Below are 20,439 nucleotides of genomic sequence, written 5' to 3'. Positions count from 1 at the left end.
CCGTCACAGAGCTTCCCGGTCCTCCCACCAACATGGCAATTTCCAACATCGGCCCGCGCTCCGTCACCTTGCAGTTCAAACCGGGCTACGATGGCAAAACATCCATTTCTCGCTGGCAGGTGGAGGCCCAGGTGAGCCAGGTTTAATCCAGAGCTGAACTTCTAATCCTCCCAGTCATGTCGTGTTTAGCTTTTGGAGTAATTGAGGGTCCCGACAGGTCCCTTGAAATCCTAGAAATGTTGTGAATTTTAGAGAAAACTATCAGTGTAAATAGACACTGGTCACTGAAAGTGCTTGAATTCATTTATTCAGTGAAAGAATAGAGTTTGAATTCTTGTGATATTGTGATAGTTCATTGAATGTATCTTCAAACTGTCAAATTATTTCTTAAAACTGAGGACAACCCCCAGAAAAGAAAAACAAGACCTATATCTGCTGCAGTGGATCAGTTTGTTACAGTTACCTGCCTCCAAAAACACCAAATAACGCCACCTCAGATTAGGGAGACTGCCTGAGTCAGACCTCCACGGTCAAATTGCCATAAAGAAATCCCAACTGAGGGAGACCGACAATAAGAAGAGGATTCATTGGGCCAAGAACCACAAGGACTGGACCAGTGGGATCTGTACTTTTGTCTGATGGAAACAGGCTCTAAAGTTCTCTCCTTGAATTTGATGTTTATGAAGACGTGGGATCCCTGCTTACCTTCATTTATGATGGTGACATAAGCAGGATCTCAAGATTGAATCCAGATCTCACTGACTGTTTCACATGTAGAGGTCTGTGTGTGTGTGTGTGTGTGTGTGTGTGTGTGTGATACCTGCTGAATTCGTTGCTGAATCTCTGATGTCTTGCCCTCAGGTGGGTGTGGTGGGAGAAACTGAGGACTGGGTGATGGTCCACCAGGTGTCCAACGAGCCTGAGGCACGCTCCTTAGAGGTCCCAGGGCTGAATCCATACACCTATTATAGGTAACCGTCTGGGAACTATGTCTGCTTCAACATGTCGGTCTGCAGTTATCTGTGTCTGCTGCGATGATATTATTTTCTTGGACTCTGTGTAGCTGCATTAAGCCAGTGTTCACCATTGACATAATCTACATTCATTTATTCTGGAGTTTCTAAAATAAAAGGGCCATTTTATGCCTTTTAACAGGGTAATTATACCATTTCTTTCTCCAAAAACCACGTCAGACACTCATTCGAGAATTCTTACATGTAGTACATTATTATAGTAACAGAATGGTCTTTCTAAAGATGAACCTGTATATAATCTAAAGCCAGATGACATAAAAATGTGCAGAATGAGACATATTACAGATGAGGTATATTTGCACTTCAGCATCTCCCAGGAGCTTTATCTGATTCTCTCCTCCTTTGATTCAGATTCAGGCTTGTTATGGATATTGTGATTTTGAAATTATTTTTCAAGCGTGCTCATGATCTGTATCCTGCCGCAGTCTCGCTTGTTTTCCATAATCACACTCAATATCAGAGATGAGAATTTCACAGAGCCGATCCCAGAAGACCTGACAGCAGCTACACTTCTCCTCATCCCGGCATCAGCGCTGCCACTTTACATTTGAGTGGAGTTTGAGCTTCTGTTGGATCAGGATTTTGTTTCCGGTTTTTTTTGCATATTCAGGCTGCAGCACAATGCTCTGATCTCGGTTCAAGTGCGATAAGCCTTATGTAAGAGGATGCAAGTACTCCAATAATGCTGCAAATTCACTGCCAGACTCTGTTAAAAGGAAAACTTCCTTTTTTTTGCAGATGTTGCATTGTAATATTTTACTCCAAACACCAGGTTCCGCATGCGCCAGGTGAACATAGTGGGAGTCAGTCCCCCCAGCCAGCCCTCCAGGAAGATCCAGACCCTGCCGGCTCCTCCTGACGTCGCCCCTGCCAATGTCACCCTGCGCACGGCTAGCGAGACCAGCCTCTGGTTACGGTGGATGGTAAGTAGGACTCTGCCTCTGAATTATCCATAACTTCCTCAACTTAAGGAGTCTGGCGTTCTTGACCCACTTTCTCTCTACAATCCCCTCCCTCACTGTTCAGCCTTTGCCTGAATGGGAATACAACGGGAATGCTGAGCAGGTGGGCTACAGGGTTCAGTACTCCCGCGCAGGCTCGCAGGGCCGGGCTCTGATCCACATCATCGGCGACCGCCTGGAGAGAGAGTTTACCATCGAGGACCTGGAGGAGTGGACGGAGTACGAGGTCAGGGTCCAGGCTGTCAATGGAATCGGGACGGGGCCCTGGAGCCAGCCGGTCCGAGGCAGGACGAGAGAGTCCGGTGAGCCAAGCACCTTCTCCGTCATCCTGAGTGAAATAAAACACCGCTTCTTTTCATCTATCGATCCTCGAGTAAGAGCTTAATTGCTCAAAAGTGCTTTTGTTTGTTGCTGCCAAGTGTGTTGTCAAGAAACAACAATGAAATGAGGATTCGTTCTCTCCGAGGTGTTTGTTTTACACCTAAAACAAGCCGACAGCAACACACACGCACACACACCTGCAGGAGCACCGCTAACACATTCTCATTGACTTTCTCATAAAAAGAAACCACAGTGATTACGTGTCTAATGTCAGAGCTGCAACAATCAGTTTATTAATGGATTACTCGATTTAGGGAAAATTAATTAACAGTTATTTTGATAATCAGTTAATTATCAAGCAGAAATGTGAGAATATGCTGCTTTTCTGTGTCTCACGTGATGGTGAATGAGAAGTCTTTGGTTTTTTGTACTGTTGGACCAGAGAAGTCGTTTGAAGACGTCTCTTTGGGCTCGTGGATGTGGTGATGACGGAGAACATGAATGGATCCGTCTGGCATAAACCACGTCTCCGGAAGCCTCCCCACCCCCAAGATCTCAAATTGATTTGAAAGGACATCATTTACAAGCTCGCTGTGTGGTCGAGCTCATGCATCCACCTCAGACACGATGCACACTGACGCTTTGAGCTCAACTGCTCCAACAGCCAGAAATATTTTGTGCATGTCTTAAAATTCACCCACATTTCCATCGGCGTGGTGGTAATTACAAAAATGACTTCCAATTTTCATTTTTGGGTGAACTCAGCCTTTATTCCGTTATTTACAGCCCTATTATCGACCATTTCTCACAACATCTGTGCAGAATATCAACAGCATTAGTCATATTTGAAGTAACACTTGCAGTTTACACTTTGCCATGTGTCAGAGTTGTGCGCGAGTCTTCTCACCAGAATCCTTTTTAAGCAGAAACACTTCTTTTCCCTCCTCGCCTCGTCTTTCACCTCGCTGACCAGACGTCGGGTAGTCGGGAATGGAAGGAGTCTGAGGAAATTAACAACACATGGACACAAATGTGGAATTCCTGTGCTCCTTCTTTTTTTCCACTCACTGCAGCAGATTCTTCGGAATCAGCGCAATATGTCCAGGGATGAGTGCCAAGGAAGAGAAAGGGCCTATTCTGTTTTTTCTGTTCAGCAGGCCTGGAGGGTTTACCAGGATATCAGAGGCTGTGTGCAAACACAAGCACAAATAAAAGAACCGTAGCAGATTACATAAAAACGCTTCTACATTCCTCCATCCACACAGGGAGCGTGGCGAATTAATTCTTTTTATAATATATGGCAAACAAAGCAGGAGTAATATTCTCGCTGTCTTTGTTTTCCAGTCCCCTCCTGTGGACCCACCAACGTGTCCGCCTTCGCCACCACCTCCAGCAGCATCCTGGTGCGCTGGTTTGAAGTTCCTGAGCCGGACAGGAACGGCCTCATTCTGGGCTACAAGGTCAGTTTGTGCTTTACATTTATCCGCTGCTTATTTGTAGAGCCAGTCGATGTCCAATTAGTTTGTAGAGATCTAAGAATACAAAGCAGCAGGGTGACGGTGTTAAAGGCTTCGCTTTTTCCTCCTAATTTCTTTAATATCTCCTGGCCGGATCAGGTGGTGTACAAAGAGAAGGACTCTGACAGCGCAGTCCACTTCTGGACGGTGGAGGGGAACGCCACGCACAGCGTCCAGCTGACCGGTTTGGGGAAGTACGTGCTCTTTGAGATCCAGGTTCTGGCCTTCACAAGGATCGGAGATGGACGGCCCAGTTCTCCGCCCATCCTGGAGAGGACTCTGGACGATGTGCCGGGACCTCCGGTGGGCATCCTGTTCCCCGAAGTGCGGACCACCTCAGTGCGGCTTATCTGGCAGTCGCCCTCGCAGCCTAATGGCATCATACTTGGTTAGTAACCAGTCGGTCAACTAGTGGATTGAACATTGATACAACATTAAAAAATTACCGACCGAATGTAAAGAAGTTGAGTCATGCAGGTCGTGCTGTATCGCAGGCAACCCAGTTTCTTGAAGACTTTTCATCTCTGACCAAAGAGCCTTCTTCAGTTCTAGTTCCAGCTGCCTGCGATAAAGCGCTTCAAATATAAAGAAATAACTCTTTTGATGTTATGATGTCATGCATTGTTGCAGAGACATCTACTGAGGATAGCATGTTAGCCAGCTAGCCTCCCATCAGCCTCCAAAGCTCCTGTGTTAGCAACACAAACATCAACTCTCATGTGCAGTCCAGACTGTTTGCTGCACAGCTAACTGAGCCAATGTCTGTATGGCAGCTACAGCCAGTGGTTTCTCTGTAAGAACTGGACATACTGCACTTTTAACAGTCTCTAATGGCTCTTTAATACATGCAATTTTCTTACCTGAAGTGCTTAATTTCGACTGTTTTCTTACTTTTCGACTAGTTATTACAGTATTTTTTTACAGTATTTATCAAATTTTGCAGGGAAATCTAGAATGTAGTCTAGAAATGTCAACATTGTCTGCAGTATTATTGGTAAATAAACTGGAAACTACCACATGCTGCACTCTTAGGGTCCTTTATTTAGGTGTAATGTAGCGTTAGACCCACTGGTGTAGATCCTGATGACTCTCAACTCGCTGGTGTAGTTGTTTGATTTTCATCCTGATGGACTGGACACTGTCAGATCTTGTTATACTGCAGCATTGCTGTGAAGGGAGTTGGATTCTCCTGTGGGATAATTTGGGGATTTCCTCGCGAGCGTCTGATTCCACATGCGTCTGTCAGATCATTTATTTTAAACTGTGCATTATGACAAGCGCAGGAGCAGATGCTAATGGAGTCGTTTTGGAGGAGACAAAGCAGCTTGTTGCAGAGTTTGCTTTTCCCTCGTATTGTCAGGAAAAACAACGCAAACAACAAATGCTTTAAATACCTCGAACACATTTCTCTCGCGCCCAGATTTAATTTTACCTTGCGTGACACCACCTTCTCTTCCAGCCTACCAGATCACGTACCACCTCAACTCCACCAACAGCAACGCAGCCACGGTGGACGTTCTGAACCCCAGCGCTCGCCAGTACACGGTGACCAGCCTCAAGCCGGAGTCCGTCTACGTGTTCCGCATCACGGCGCAGACGAGGAAGGGCTGGGGGGAGGCCGCCGAGGCTCTGGTGGTCACCACGGAGAAAAGAGGTAATGATGATGATTTTACAACTAACACATTAGAGTCACGAATCTCACAATGATTTTATATGTCTTTGCAAAGTGAAGCTGCGTGTTGAGCGGACAGGAAACACAGTAACAGTCAGTTCCTCAGAGCAGACGCAGGTGCGTGAGCTCCGTAATGACTCGACCGGTGGAGAGCCTCGCTAAGCCTCGCCCTGCGCTCACTTCATTTCCAGTGAACAGTCCAGTTAGCAGATGTGCTTCATGAAGGAGCGTTTGTGCCCTGTGGGTGTTTATCGGAAGCGCTCTGATGCAGTTGTGAGAAACGAATAAGTCCATCTGCTTCCCCCTGGAGGCACGTTGCAGATTGTTTACTCTGCAACTTTCATTTCCCAGCTACTTTTCATTCATCAGAGTCGCACACTGTTGTTGTTTTTTTCCTTCCTTGTCTGTGCAGTGTAGCTCATGCAAATGTGAACAAGCAATAAACAACTTTTTTCTCGTTTGCCCGTCCTTACTTGTCTCTTTGTTACCTGATGTGTGTGTGTGTGTGTGTGTGTGTGTCCGTCCCTCCAGCTCGTCCCCAGCCCACCAGCCGTCCCATGGTTCCTCAGAAGGACGTCCAGGCCCGCCAGGTGTTGCTGTCGTGGGAGCCCGGCAGCGACGGCCTGTCGCCCGTGCGTTACTACACGGTGCAGCTCAGAGAGCTTCCTGAGAGCAACTGGACCGTCCACTCCGCCTCCGTCAACCACGAGGCCTCCTCCTACATAGTATCCAGGTAATGCTCTCTAGCTTTTTGGGGGGGGTTTTTTGCAGCAGATTTGTTCTCTTTAGAGGATGATACTAAATAAAACAACACTTTATCTTCTCACAGTCTCCACTGCTACATTCACTAAATATTCCCATGGCTCTTGTTTACTTGGCAAATAAGCAATATCCTCATATGGATGTTTCCAGGGTATTACAGTCTGCTGAAGGACATAAACAACCGTATAAACTAGTCACAAACATATAAGGGAATTAGAAATGACGCTCAGCCGACGCAGCAGACAGCATTAAGGACTGTGTTCAGCTGAAATGTGCGCCTTGTAGTTTGCTTGTAAAGAAACATGTAGCTCCCGCGGCGAGACTACATTTCTCTTTTGATGTCTGAGGCTTAAAAAAAGGCTTAAGATCCGGCGCTGTAGTTTATCATCCAGGTTGATGTGCTTCCCTATGCTTCCTCCTCGTCAGGCTGAAGCCCTTCACGTCCTACCAGTTCAGAGTAAAAGCCACCAACGACATCGGGGACAGCGAGTACAGCGAGGAGAGCGAGGCCATCACGACCCTGCAGGACGGTAAGAGAGATAAAAACCTCCTCATTCACAGTTTTAAAAAAAGCAGCTTGATCTTTAAGCAGCAGTTTGACATTTTGGGAAATATGACTTTCTCGCTTTCCTTTGACTGATACTCCTTTAATATCTGTACGGTAAACACAAAGTCACAGCCAGCAAGCAAGCAGCAGATCGGCTTATTTTAGCAGAAAGACGAGAAAAAAATGGAGGATCTGGAATCAAAATACCTACAAAGCTTACGTATATGTTTGTTTGGTCCATTCAAGTTCGGCAGCGATGTGCTGTGGTTCAGTGGGGAGTTATGTGCAGAACTTCTTGCCGTGTCCGCTGGTTTCCTGGCAACCTCACTGTGGTGACAAGACTTCAGGAAGTCACTGCAGCCAAGAAAAAGTCCTGCACATGACAAAAATACACATATTTCCTAAAGAAATCAAAGCAAAATGTAAAACCTTTTGTGGCCCCAGAGAAGGCTGGATATAATCTGGTGAATTTCCTGTAGTGATGTCACTCAGTGGCTAAATTGCATTATGGGTAATGTTGCCAGGCTGTAAAAAATCAAAATCAGCAATGTCAGAACCAGAGTTATTGACTTTTTCATGTCACGCGTTCTACTTCCTTTTCAAAACCATTGGGCCTACATTACCCACAATGCAGCTTGGCCACGGAGTGACATCACTGGAGAAACAAAAGACTTAACTCTACTTTTATCGCGTGTGCAGTTTTACCTCTCAAGACCTGTTAACCCACTTTAATGTGTAAACTAGGAGTTAATCTTCAATTTGGTGATATTTTAAAGCAACTGTGTTTTAAGATCTTTGAGAAAAGTCTAAGTTGATAAGTAATAAAGCTCTTTAAGTCCTTATAAAATGCAAATTAAATTATTTAATATACGTGTTAGTTAGTTGATACTATTCAAACTCATAATAAGCATATAAAAATATGATGTTTTTTCAACTGACTGTCATTAAAGATTAGGAAATGATCCCCTTTTGTTTTACTTACGTTTTACCTGACTCTTCAGAAATCGTCCAGGTGTGATATTAACCTCACTCACATCTGTATCGCTGTGAAAAGACTGTGATGTCTGCATGAATCGGCCCGTTGTAGTGGAGCAGACGCTGCTGGCGGAGGCAGCAGGTGATGTCATGTGTGCACCATCTGCAGTCACCATGAGACGAGAGGGGCAGCGTGAAATCCCTGGCAAAGGTTCATCCTGCGGCTGTTTAACTTAACTAAAAGAGGAATGTTCTCTCAGAGCTGCTATTTTTAACTCATCCGTCAGCGGTTCTGTTGTGTGTTTATGCTCCATGAATGCCACTGCACACGCTCAGATTAGGGCGTCTTGAATCGTGCACATTTTCAGCTCAATTTAGCCCATTTTTTTTTCTCTCACTTTTATTGCCCCAGCGCCCGACGAAGCACCCACAATTCTCTCCGTGACGCCACACACGACGACGTCGGTGCTGATCCGCTGGCAGGTGAGTGGAAGACGGTTTGTTTTATGTTTCATTGTCTGCAACCAAAAAAAATAGAAAGTGGCCTGTAATGAGAGGCCGTGACAGCGCGCAGTGAAGGCCTGTACTTACCGACTGGATGCTGCAGACTTTTACAGGCACCCTCACCTGAATTAACAGGTCATATAGAGGAAAAACAGGAGGCTCCGACCCGCAGTTTTACTTTTATGGAGAACACTTGTAGAGTTTATAAGGACAGAGAAGTGCTTGTTTCCTCTGCCTGCCTTCTTCCCTCTGGCCTCGCTCCCTCGTGGGGGATTTCTCTGTGTGACTCACCTGTGGATGAGCTCAGAGTTCTTTCTTTTTTTACTGTAAGTCTCCTCAGTGACGGTAAGTTATGGACAAAACACAGGGTGAGGAAATGGAATTATAGACACAAGAAACAAATGAGGAAAAAAGGTGCAATTAGCCATTTATATGACCTCATTAAAACTGGAAAACTGGGTCACATGTGGTACTTTAAGCTAATTCTGGACCTCAGTTCTGTAGAGACATCAGACCTGAGCTCCACATTTGTTGTTTTTCCCCCCTCACAGCCCCCCTCCGAAGAGAAGATCAACGGAATCCTGCTGGGCTTTCGGATCCGGTACCGTGAGCTGCTGTACGACCGCCTCCGCAGTTATTCTGCTCACAGCATCAACAGCGCGTCCACCTGGGCCGAGCTGAACGGTGAGCCATCAGTGCAGCTAACATGGAGGATTCAAGTCGGTTCGTAACACGAATACGCTTTGCAGGATCGCAAACAACACGCTGGACTGTGAGTTAATGGAAATAAACAGAGACGAGCGCTTGATTCTGCTCATCGGTTGATTGATTTGCAGAGATCGTGCGAGCTTGCAAATCCATCTTCGCCAGGCGTTGAACTACGTGCTAACACGGAGGTGCTGAACCAATTAGCATCCTTTTGGGAACTACTGTGAGCTGGAGACGGAGAGATTCTGGTTCTCCGTTCCCATCTGTAGAAATTAATCAAGGACAGAAAGGACAGCAGTGGCGTGTCCCCCCCCCCAAAAAAAGCCATTTCTCTCTCTTCCGGCTTTACCTCGGCAACGTTTCATACAATTACCCGACTCTGTCACGCTTGATTAGCGCTCAGTCTGTCTGTGTCAGCAGCACTATTATTTCTGTCAGAGGGAAAACTTTCACAGACAGGCCCTATTCTGTTCCCGAGATCTGCCCGCTGGTCTTGACACTTCACAGCAAAACATTTCATCTTGTGATCAGGAGCTATCGGCTGCAAGCTATTATTGGTTTACTCAGGAGCTGCTGTGTTTCTGCTGCTCTGTGTAACTTAAGCCTGTAATTTTGCTCTTGTTGAGTCATTGCGGGGCTCGCGGACAGCTATGATCACAGTGATTGTGCAGGGTTTTATTTTCTCTTCATGACGGGAGTGATGCCCTTCTGAACAAGGAAAATATTATACTTTGGACACTAATACTATTGTCTCTCCGTTACCTCCCTCCTCTCTCCTCTCTTCTCCTCTCCTCTCCTCAGCCCCCTACAGCATCCGGAATCTGAGCGACTCCACCATGAACCAGTACGAGCTGGACAGTAAGTTTTGTCACATCTCCGTCTCACACACAAAAAAACACACACACACATGTGTGCTCAAGGATTCGAGCCCCAAACTAATTAGGTTTTCTTTCTCCTCTTTCTGTCGGATCTCACCATATGTCTCGAGTGCCCCCGCCGCCTCGAATGGAGATACAGAGTGTCGAGCAAATTGGCACAACATTTGGCCGCTTAGAGTCGCATCACATCGGTACAAACACTTCTACCGAGGCCAGCGGAAGCACTCTGTGTACAGAAATTCTTGGACGCCGATTACACGAGCTCGCAGTCCAACACAGTCCAACACAGTCCAGTGCAGAGTTTATTTGGATAAACACCACAAAAGCAGAGGGGCCGCATATTTCTCCTGTACTCGTTATTATGTGCAGCAGAAGCGTTCAGTTCCCAGCAGCCCTGTAGTGAGGGATGGTGGGCCACCGGCGAGGGATCGATGACCTCTGTGGATAGAAAACATGGGGTGTTGGCGCAGTTCACCGTTTGGTGTTAGATACACGTAACTCCTAACTTCATACATCTGCTTGTTTACTTCCACCGCAGAGCTCAGCAAACACAAGCGCTACGAGATCCGCATGAGTGTTTACAACGCCGTGGGAGAAGGTCCGAACAGCCCGCCGCAGGAGGTGTTTGTAGGGGAAGCAGGTACGTACGGCTCCTGACAACCTGTGTGTTCAAGTCATCTCTGTCAGGAGCATGCAGGTGTGATCTCGCTTTCTGAAATCTCTGGGATTTTCTGTTATAGGTTGAACAGTTTAGGGTGTTTTGGCTCAAAGCTACAATGCCGTCTGCCTTCTCGAGCTGCCGCTAATGATTATTCAGCACTGATTAAAAATGAAAGATTCAGTCATGATCTATTCATCCTCACGCAGATAGAAAGTCAGGTGATGTTTTTTTAAGTCCGTAAAACATTTCTGAAGCTTCACAAAAACAGTGTTGTTGATTCTAAACTGCTAATCCAAGTCTCTTTAATCACAAATTGATTTGAAAGGATGTTATTTACACCCTCGACCCCCAATTTAAGACAGGATCAGCGCTAACACAGCGACAGTGAAGCTGCAGGATATTTTTGACATCGATTAATCATTTAGTTTAAGAAATGTCACAACTTTCCGAGAGCTCAGATCGACGTCTTCAAATTGCTTTTTTTTTTCACAAAGACTTTTCATTCACTGATAAATGACAGAGAAAAGCAGCAGATCTTCGCATTTGAGAAGCTTTAAAAATTACTCAGACAATGAATTGATTGAGGTAATTTTGTGCCAAGCGACTGATTGTCTCATCGACTGATCTACTAAAAGGCTGCAGCTCTGATGTCAGTATTTTTACTGACACCAGAAGCTCAACCCGCCACTTAAAATGCATAAAAATGTGTTTTAATGTGTGGATCATGTGTGTGATGGCCTCCCAACAGTGCCGACAGCGCCGCCTCAGAATGTGGCCATTCAGTCTGCGACAGCCACCCAGCTGGACGTGACGTGGGACCCTCCACCGGTGGACGCACAGAACGGAGACATCCAGGGCTACAAGGTCAGAGTCTCCAGCAAACCCTGCTGAGTGCCAACACATGGAGACAGGAGCGGCATAATTATCAGTCCCCTCCTTAATAAGACAACATTCTCCTCTGTTTTCATCTTACAATACAAGCATTTAGATGTTCTTGTTGTTTACAAGCGACTACATCCATTTGCGGTTAATCACCATTAAAGGCACATTTTTACACTTTCAGCCGAGCGCTGTTTTCCAGAGGGGCTCTCAGTGAAAGGTTCACTCTGCTGCTTAAGAAAACATTTACAGGGAATAAAATGAAAGCGCCTTCCCTTAAGGGATCTCGAAATAGGACTGAGTTTTATCGAAGCAGAGGTAGCTCTATTCCCTAAACGGGCGTCTGTGGAAGAACATTAATATCTATTTATTGCCTCTCTCATTCCACGCAGGTTTACTTTTGGGAGTTCCAGCGAAAGAACGAGACGGAGCGGCTGCGGACTCTGTTCATGCCCGAGGGAGGGGTGAAGCTGAAGAACCTGACCGGTTACACCACCTACATGATTAGCGTGGCGCCCTTCAACGCGGCCGGGGACGGACCCCGCAGCGCGCCGACGAGGGGACGCACTCAGCAAGCAGGTACGCCTCGCCGCCAGACACCAATAAATATGCTAATTCTTCACCCGCCGTGACTGAGTGCGACAGTCAGGGACTGCTGCAATCAAGCAATATCGTAAAACAAATATTTCTGCGCGTAATGAACACATGATGGAGAGGCGCTGAGGAAAAGAAGACAAGCTGAAGACAAACGAGTTAACAGGAAGACATGACTAAAGCAGATAGATGAGAGCCCGCGCAGCCGTGTTTGTTCATTTGTCATGTTTATGCGCCAGTGGTGGTGGTGGTGGTGCTGATGTGAGTTTGGAGAAAAAGCCTCAGAGTTTTTCCCTCAAAGTGGATGAGTCACCCATGAGGAAAGAATTTGTTGCGAGGATGATGCTAATCGTTGCTGTCAGCATGCCAAACGATGTTAGCGGAACCACACACTGAGCATAAGTTCCTAATCAGCAAACCCGCTCCAAACTCATTTGCTGAATCTCCTGTTTTGTCTGAGAAGTAGACGGTATGGAAACGCTCCGAACGAGGCGCGCTACGTCTACACACCGTGCCTCGCTCTGTCTTTCTTTCTTTCTCTCTTAGTTTGTTTGTTTGTTTCTGTCCCTCTCTCTCTCAATTTCTTTCTTTCCTTCTCAAACCCCCACGTGTAAAAGAGGAAATCACATTTACATTTTGGTGCATTTTGGGTCGCCATGGCCCCTATTTATTAATGATGATGATTATATATTTTATATAAAGGGTTAGTTTGTCCTCCCACACAAACTCTGCACACATTTATCAGTGGAAAACCTCAGACAATTGACAATTTGCCATCCGTCTGTTGACCTCTGACCTCTGTTTCGCTCCAGCTCCCAGTGCTCCCAGCTTCATCCACTTCAGCGAGCTGACCACCACCTCCGTCAACGTGTCCTGGGGCGAGCCCACCTTCCCTAACGGCATAATTGAAGGCTTCCGTCTGGTCTATGAGCCCTGCACACCGGTGGATGGTAAAGCTCTCATTCTCACTTGTTACATTTTTCTTCTCTGCTGAAAGAAAACGGCTGCTGGCTTCACTAAAAAAAAAGCTTCATGCACCCGACAAGATCTGTTAGGATAACCGACTGAAACACGTGTAAAGAATCTGACTTTTGTTTCAGATTCATTTTATCTTGTGGTGTGCATTTTTCCTGAGCTATCTGCTAACACCATCACCCTGACTGTGACAGCTTGTCAAGCTTTTACACATCTTCAGTACCAAGATGTTAAACATATTTCCCTCTACTAATTCCATGACTGCGTGTGTGTGTGGAGTGTGTGTGGAGTGTGCGCCCTCACTGCCTGGCCTGTGTAAGACCTGCTCTAAATGTGGTTTGTTTGTCTAGAGTCCTCAGTGGCCTGTCCCGACTGTCTTCACTCCCCCTCCCCCCCAGGCGTCAGTAAGACAGTGACGGTGGATGTGAAGGGGAGCGGCCCCCTCTGGCTGAAGCTCAAAGACCTGGCCGAGGGCGTCACCTACAACTTCCGCATCCGGGCCAAGACCTTCATCTACGGGCCCGAGGTGGAGGCCAACATCACCACCGGCCCCGGAGATGGTAACGGCCACGATGTGTGTTTATGAAAAATGTTTAAATCTTCACTTTGATTTCTTTGTTTCAATACTTTATTGTTTTCCTCCCTCAGGAGCCCCTGGACCCCCCGGAGAGCCCTTTATCACGCGCTACGGGTCGGCGCTGACCATCCACTGGACCAGCGGGGACCCGGGGCGCGCTCCCATCACACGCTACGTGATCGAGGCCAGACCGTCAGGTGTGTGCATCAGACCCGTCCAGATGATCTCAGTCGTAACGCTCGCCTTATGTTAGCTCCCTCGATAGTTTGCTAAAGGAAAGTGGTGTAAAGTGTCAACATCTGCCGCCCCGGTGTCTGTGTCACTGGTATTTTAATGGGTTATTGATCGCGGCGCTGCAGTTGAGACAGTTGGAATCAGGTTGCAGGTGTGATTGACAGGCCCGGGCAGGGTTGAGGTGGTGATGGATGGGAGGTGACTCACAGGGAGGCATGTGGGTGAAACAACTGAGTGAGGCGCTGAGTGCTGGATTTGGATGATTAGTGGTGCTGACCCCACCTGCACACAGATATTCCACTAGTTTTGCAAGATCGGTTCCCTCGACAACCTTTAAAGACGGACTGAGATGAGTCTCTATGTTAGGGGCATTTTAAGACATGTAAACATCAGAATATGCCTCTCCAACAAGCAAAATCTTTTTAGATCTCCTACAAAATAGTTGGAGACCAGTTGTATTTTCATACCACCGTGTTTCTGTCCTTCCTCGGGAGCTATTGCTTCTTATTTGTGGAATATTCTGGTCCAGTGTTGGTGTTGTTATGACGTCCAGGTTGGTGATATAGAAACTCAACACAACCTCACAAATCTCCCCTCCTCCCTTTTCTCTTATCCATATGCTGCGAGCCATAACTCTCAGCAGGATCATATAACAGGACGAGTGTCTTTGACTCAAGTTACATCAGCTTCTGTAACTTTTTGCAAAAACGTTCAGAAACATGACATGAACCCGGAGGCTTGTTCAACGTGTGTCGACCCCGTTAGAAGAGTCAAACTTTGCATTGATGTTTACAAGCAGCGCTGTATGTAATAAACGGTCTCTGGCTGGCTTTTCTCAATGCGAACAGCGAGCCATATAATATTGCTTCATTTTGAAATACGGCCATGCCGCAATTTACGACGTAGATTTAGTTGCTGTAAATTTAAACGGCGGCAGTGAAGCTGATGGATTGTGTAATATTTGTAGGAATTATGAATTACCCTGAGAGCTGCCAGCCAGAGCGAGGCCTTTATATCATGCAAACAAACAAACGACCTGTTTCCAAAGATGTATCTGCATTGTTTGAGTGATTAACAAGGTCGTCCTGATGCCCCCCAACGCTCCAGAAAATTACAACTTAAACTTTGATTACAGATGAGGGATTGTGGGATATCCTAATCAAGGACATCCCCAAGGAAGTGACATCACACACGTTCAACATGGATATCCTGAAGCAAGGGGTCAGCTACGACTTCAGGGTAATCGGCGTGAACGACTACGGCTACGGCACCCCGAGTCCGAATTCTCCGTCTATCTCTGGTGAGCTTTCGTGTGTTTGTTGTTCAGCCGTCGCAGAAAATGTATTTTTTAACATCCATGAATTTTCAATTTTTCTGTTTTTTCATCCAGCCCAAAAAGTGGCGCCGTTCTACGAGGAGTGGTGGTTCCTGGTCGTGGTGGCGCTGGTCGGGCTCATCTTCATCCTGCTGCTGGTTTTCATCCTCATCATCAGAGGACAGAGCAAGAAGTACGCCAAGAAGTCAGAATCAGGTGAGTGCACACCAGCTGCCCAGTTTAATGGGGCACTTATTATAGAAGCCGTGTACTCTGTACCCCCCTCCGGTGGCACGGAGGGTAAAGAATCTGATGACTTGACTCTTTCTTATAGAACAGTAACACTTCACGAGGAGGATTTAATGACTTGTGGTGTTTCAAATACCGAGCGGTGAACTTGGAGTTAACTTCTCTGAGAGAGCGGTGAATTCCGATTTTGAATGAATCGTATAATTGACTGAGTAGCGGGGGGAAACAAAAAAGGCAGAGAGGCAGGGGGAAGCAGGAGTAGGGGGCATACTTGTTCATTCATTGCAGCCCTGACATCAGCGGGTATTTCCCTCAGCTCAGCACTTCTGCCATGGCTGTTTAGCTGCCAGGCAGGGGAGGGGAGGGGGGTCCCTGCGGGTCACTGCCCATCTCTCTGACTGACAGAGGAAAAACAAGAGGCTCCTTCTCACTCCAACACAAAGACGCTCTCAAAGCCTCCGTATCCCCCTCTAGGAATCTGGCCCCGGCCACTGGACCTACCCAGCGGATTTTTTCTCTTCTTCTGTGTGTTTGCGTAACCACCAATTGACCTCAAGTAGCCCCGGAGCAACCGTGGAGGTCCCGGCCCTCGCTGCGGTTCCCCCATAAGTCTTAGGTTGACTTAAAGTGTTTTTAACCTGTAACTCGGCCGAGCAGCAGCGCCTCCGATCATTAATCTACCATAGAGCGGCACCGGCGAGGCTGTCACTCTCAGTTTACAGTGTCGGCTGTTTGATTAATCATGAGGGACAAGCTGGAGTTCGGGGGAAGCTAAATAGTTGTGTTATTGCCTAGTCATGTGTGATCCACGGACAGTGTTTACACACAGAGGCACCTCATTTATCATATACTGAGGTATTTTGTACATACGTGTCTCTGAGCTCGCAAACGTTTCACTTCTACTCGTGAACTGAAGGTTCACTTCTTTGTCGGTGCATGTTTTTATGTAGACGGAGGTTGTGAGAAACAAAGGTGCAGACATGATGCTTGAGATTTGGAATTGAGTCAGACTTAAAGGAGCAGTTCGTAGAGTTAGCCAAGAAGATCAGTTCAGTGTAATTCCACAGTTAGCAGGCTGTTAGCTGCAAAACACTTGGAAACAAAATCTGCCTGCAAGAACCTCTAAAACTCTCCAAATCCTCTTTCACAGAGGAGGGGAAAAAAAGCCCTCTAACACCCTCTAACATCTGCCTTCTGTCTTCAGTGGGACGGGTTGTCGATTTGTATTCAGTCCCAGGTCCAGTGACTCTGCAGTAGTCAACAAATATTTATAGACTTCAGCTCCGATCGGCGGCGATACAAACACGGAACCTGGGTATACACGTTCATATTCGGCCCCTTTTTATGGAGCAAATTCTGTGATGTGAATTGATGTTGAGTAAGCTGGCAGGTGTCTGGACTCCTGCGTCCTTGTCTTCCGGTGCATGACATCGAATGTGACACACCAGAAAGAAAACTTTAACACAAACTTGTTTACTGGAAAAGGTGAAGGAGTAGATTACATTTTTTTTTTTTAAAGATTTAACCAAATTTCTGAGGAAGAAACCTGCATATACACATAATTTTGGTGTAAAACTTATATAATAAACACTCCAGGCTGACTGTTCCCCCTGTTTCAAGTCTTAATGCTAAGCTAAGCTAACTAATTGCTGGCTTCAGTTCTGTGGTATCGATCTATATCACTTCACAAACCTGAGAACTTGAGACTTCAACTGGTCTTGATTTACTTTAAAGTCGAAAGCTGCTGATTTAGTATAATTAACCCATGTTCACCCTCTGAATTTAAAGGTGAGACTAGTTAGCTTAGTTAGCCTCGCTGCTAACAGTTTGGACTGGGAGTGTTGGTCTTTACGTCCTCATTGTGTTCACTCACTCTCTCGCTGATCGAGTCACTGATTGGTTCCATCCGACACTAACCGCGCTGTCCGTCTGGCCTGTGGTAACACAGTGTCTCTGTACGTGTGTCCAGGTAACAACTCCAACTGCAACGCCCTGACCCACGGCGACATGGTGAGCCTGGACGAGGGCCGCTTCCCCGCCCTGGAGCTCAACAACCGCCGGCTGTCTGTGAAAAACTCTTTCTGCCGGAAGAATGGCGTCTACACCAGGTCAGTGTTCCACTCCGACAGCTTTTAACCTCAGAATATTAAAAGCGTAGATGATTTATTTATTTTTTTTCCAAACTAGGAGCTTATTTTAAAGTCATAAATTGAAATCAGCATATGGTAAAATAATTGGGTTATGTGTGGAAACATAGCCTCATGCCTGAAACACTCTCCTCCTGACGACTTGGACTGAAACGCACCATTTCTGCCATATTAGAAAAAAAAAAAAAGCTTCACATGAACTGACTTGCTGGTTTCTCTTCTAATGAGCTTCTGTATTTCAGCGAGTTCTGGCTCGGAGACGTGCGGCGTGCTGAGATTGTGACCTTGTTTAAAGCCAATCACTCTGACTGACACCTGCGCTAAGAACACTTCAGGGAGTTAGAAGTCCGACTCCGGATCCGACTGTATACTTTGCATTAGATCATTAGTACCTGCGAGAGGCGGATTAAGAGGCAGCTGCAGTCATGTCGAGCATAGTTGAAAGGTTTTTATGGCAGTTTGTCAGCGGCGACTGTTATTCAGTGAGGATATTATAGCATTCTGAAGGAGACAGGTGCACTCGGAGAGGAATTAGCCTCCTCCGTGTGTGCAGTCTGCACGGCCATATGGTGAGGAAGGTGCATTGTTTCGTGTATGAGAATGTGTGATACGGGAGTTTTTCGTGCATTTGTATGTGTGCATGTGAGCGTGGCCTCGAGGACAGATCAAAGCAGGTCCGGGTCTTTGAGGCGCTTCCAGGCAGCTTCCTATTATGTCTCCTGCTCAAAGGTGGAGGGGGGTTGGAGACCGTGAGTGGAAGAATGCACAGATGCACTCTCAGAATCAGCCGTCTTTGAACTCGGCCCAGAGCAGAGAAGCCCGAATCCCAACACCTGAGCCTCCGATTAGAGATTAATGCCACATCTTGATCTCCGGGCTCAGAATACCAAAGACGGGATGAAGTCCTCGGTCTGGTAGCGGGATCAGAAATCAAACATGTTCGTAATCCCACTGTGTTCGCTCTAATTCGGAGGTGGCGTCGGGCAGCCGGATGCCAGTTACGGGTGATTTTCAGATGGAGATTTTCTCTGTTTGTCCAGAGTTTAACGACTGGGGCAGATACGCGTGATGGTAAATTCAATCAGCTTCACGGGGAAGTCAATGCAGCTCACTTTTGGTGACGGACAACTTAATCTGTGGCTACTTAAACTGTCAATATGCCTTTTTAGCAAACAAGGAGGTTAAACTTAATGCTGAGAAGCTTTTAACAATATCTGTGTTTCCATCTATTTGTGTTTTGTGCACATTTTGAAGTTTCAAATCCGAAAAACTTCCTCAATTTAGTAAATGTCCTCACTTGAGATGGTTTTTGCGTTTTTCCAAACCAAGTTAATGCATTTAAAGGGAGATGTCAACACATTTTTCCAATCTATAGTAGAGTGCATACCTCCGCCAAGGCCTAAAAGTCCTCTTTTGTGCCTGGCCACCTAGAGATCCATGCATTATTCCCTGAGAAATGAACAAAACATGTTGAAAAACATCATATCTGGCATCTGGATCCACACCAAAAGTTAATGGGGTCTGTTCTGGACTGAGATGCGTCCCTAATAATCCAGGTTTCGTGGAAATCTGTGTGGTAGTTTTTGTACCATCCTGCTGACAAATCAGTAAACAACCCGAACGACCAACAAGCAAAATCTGCTTGACGGTTACACCCCCTAAAATCTGTCTTTTGTCTTCAGTGTGAAAGGAAACACTCTGCATTCACTCCCGGGTCAGATGATTTTGCTCTTGCAGGTTTTCATCGACTCCGATCAGTTGTGATGGGAACTTCTCCCCCGGGTGGACACGTTGATACTCACCTTCTTTTCTTTCAAGCAACTCTTAAACATTTCAGTGGGAGTGAATTCAACAGAGAGACTTGAGTCAGTGGCCTCCATGTCAGCGCCCAATCAGTGTCCGACTGGTACTTCTTTTCCTTCTTCACTCCTTCCATCATCAGCTCTGGGAAAAAAGAAAAAAAAAAGAAAAAACGAAACATCTGATTAACTATACTTGAATTGTCAGTTTCCACGGCATGTAAACCTCAAAACCCCAAACGTGTTTCAGATGATGAGGTTCAACATCCAGAAAATCGTGGTTTCAGCGCTGCCACGGTGAAGAGGGGAGGATTAACAGCGTCGCTCCTGTGTGGCTTTGTATCAGCCTCTTTCTGTAGTTTGAAACCTCCTTTGACACGCTGGTTTGGGGTTGGAGGAGGTCCTGGTGAAGTAATTCAGTGTAGATTAACATGGTTTTAAACACTCTTGAGTGACAAAGCTCTCGAACACTTCAGACATGTTAATGAGTCCCCACAGGCGATTGTAGCGGGAGGAGATCCTGATAATGAGCAAAGACTGGGGGCAGATTTGATTCCGCCCCCCCGGTACTCATTTCTTCCCTCGATGTAGTACCGACTGAGTTTAGCTGCGAGACGATTAAGTGGACCCTTCTCTATCAGAGCGAGGGAGCTGATAAATAATTTACGCCTCACTCGACAGTGTATGAGAGTCAAGGAGAAGAGGTGAAAGTGGGCCGAGCTTCTCAGTGTTTTTAAACAGGCAGTTTATCATAATGTCCCAGCGGGCTCCTCGCAGTAGCATTTCTTCACTCCGGCCTCGGCTCTTTTGTCTTGCTCCGCTATAACGGGGGGCTCTTCTGCGAGCACTGCTGAGGAATGCAAGTTGGTAAAGGTTACGCCGGAGAGTCCTCTGGGAATAACAGTGCAGATAGAAAATCCGGAGCTCCGATCGAGACTCCGCTGCAAAGTTCCCCGCATCTGAGAAAAAAAAAAAACATTTCTCTGGGGGAGCTGATCCTCGGCCTGTTATTGAGAGAAGTCGAGTCACATTTACATTTATGTAAAGCGTTGTTGGATATCGAATTATCGGAGGGGATATTGGATAATGCAAGTCAGAGCTGCCTCGTTATGAATTATTTTTTTTTATC

General features: G+C 46.4%; 1 protein-coding gene and 1 long non-coding RNA gene across 10 annotated transcripts in view; one reads left to right on the top strand and one right to left on the bottom strand.

Annotated features, from left to right (window-relative positions):
* sdk2b (sidekick cell adhesion molecule 2b) overlaps positions 1-20,439 on the top strand; it is a 352,080-nt gene that overhangs the window by 320,094 nt on the left and 11,547 nt on the right. For 5 of the 9 annotated variants that reach the window (XM_037081071.1, XM_037081070.1, XM_037081076.1 and 2 more), the window contains 21 exons: positions 10-131; positions 862-971; positions 1,807-1,957; positions 2,061-2,298; positions 3,662-3,777; positions 3,934-4,222; positions 5,294-5,488; positions 6,038-6,239; positions 6,695-6,798; positions 8,203-8,273; positions 8,846-8,978; positions 9,804-9,860; positions 10,419-10,520; positions 11,290-11,405; positions 11,813-11,999; positions 12,827-12,964; positions 13,340-13,549; positions 13,638-13,763; positions 14,936-15,100; positions 15,191-15,331; positions 17,313-17,472. In XM_037081071.1, the coding sequence (XP_036936966.1) occupies positions 10-131; positions 862-971; positions 1,807-1,957; positions 2,061-2,298; positions 3,662-3,777; positions 3,934-4,222; positions 5,294-5,488; positions 6,038-6,239; positions 6,695-6,798; positions 8,203-8,273; positions 8,846-8,978; positions 9,804-9,860; positions 10,419-10,520; positions 11,290-11,405; positions 11,813-11,999; positions 12,827-12,964; positions 13,340-13,549; positions 13,638-13,763; positions 14,936-15,100; positions 15,191-15,331; positions 17,313-17,472 (3,133 nt within the window). The remainder of the gene's footprint in view (positions 1-9; positions 132-861; positions 972-1,806; positions 1,958-2,060; positions 2,299-3,661; positions 3,778-3,933; positions 4,223-5,293; positions 5,489-6,037; positions 6,240-6,694; positions 6,799-8,202; positions 8,274-8,845; positions 8,979-9,803; positions 9,861-10,418; positions 10,521-11,289; positions 11,406-11,812; positions 12,000-12,826; positions 12,965-13,339; positions 13,550-13,637; positions 13,764-14,935; positions 15,101-15,190; positions 15,332-17,312; positions 17,473-20,439) is intronic. The other 4 variants (XM_037081074.1, XM_037081069.1, XM_037081072.1 and 1 more) reach the window with 3 other exon arrangements.
* On the bottom strand, positions 6,248-8,182 carry LOC119009627. Its single transcript, XR_005071774.1, has 3 exons — positions 7,798-8,182; positions 7,027-7,188; positions 6,248-6,788 (listed from the first exon to the last, which is right to left on the bottom strand). It is a non-coding gene; the product is annotated as an uncharacterized LOC119009627 (long non-coding RNA).

Source organism: Acanthopagrus latus, chromosome 20 (genome assembly GCF_904848185.1).
Source record: "Acanthopagrus latus isolate v.2019 chromosome 20, fAcaLat1.1, whole genome shotgun sequence".
NCBI lineage: Eukaryota > Metazoa > Chordata > Actinopteri > Spariformes > Sparidae > Acanthopagrus > Acanthopagrus latus.
Note: the sequence above shows the minus strand (reverse complement) of the source record. Positions and strands in the feature narration are given on the sequence as shown.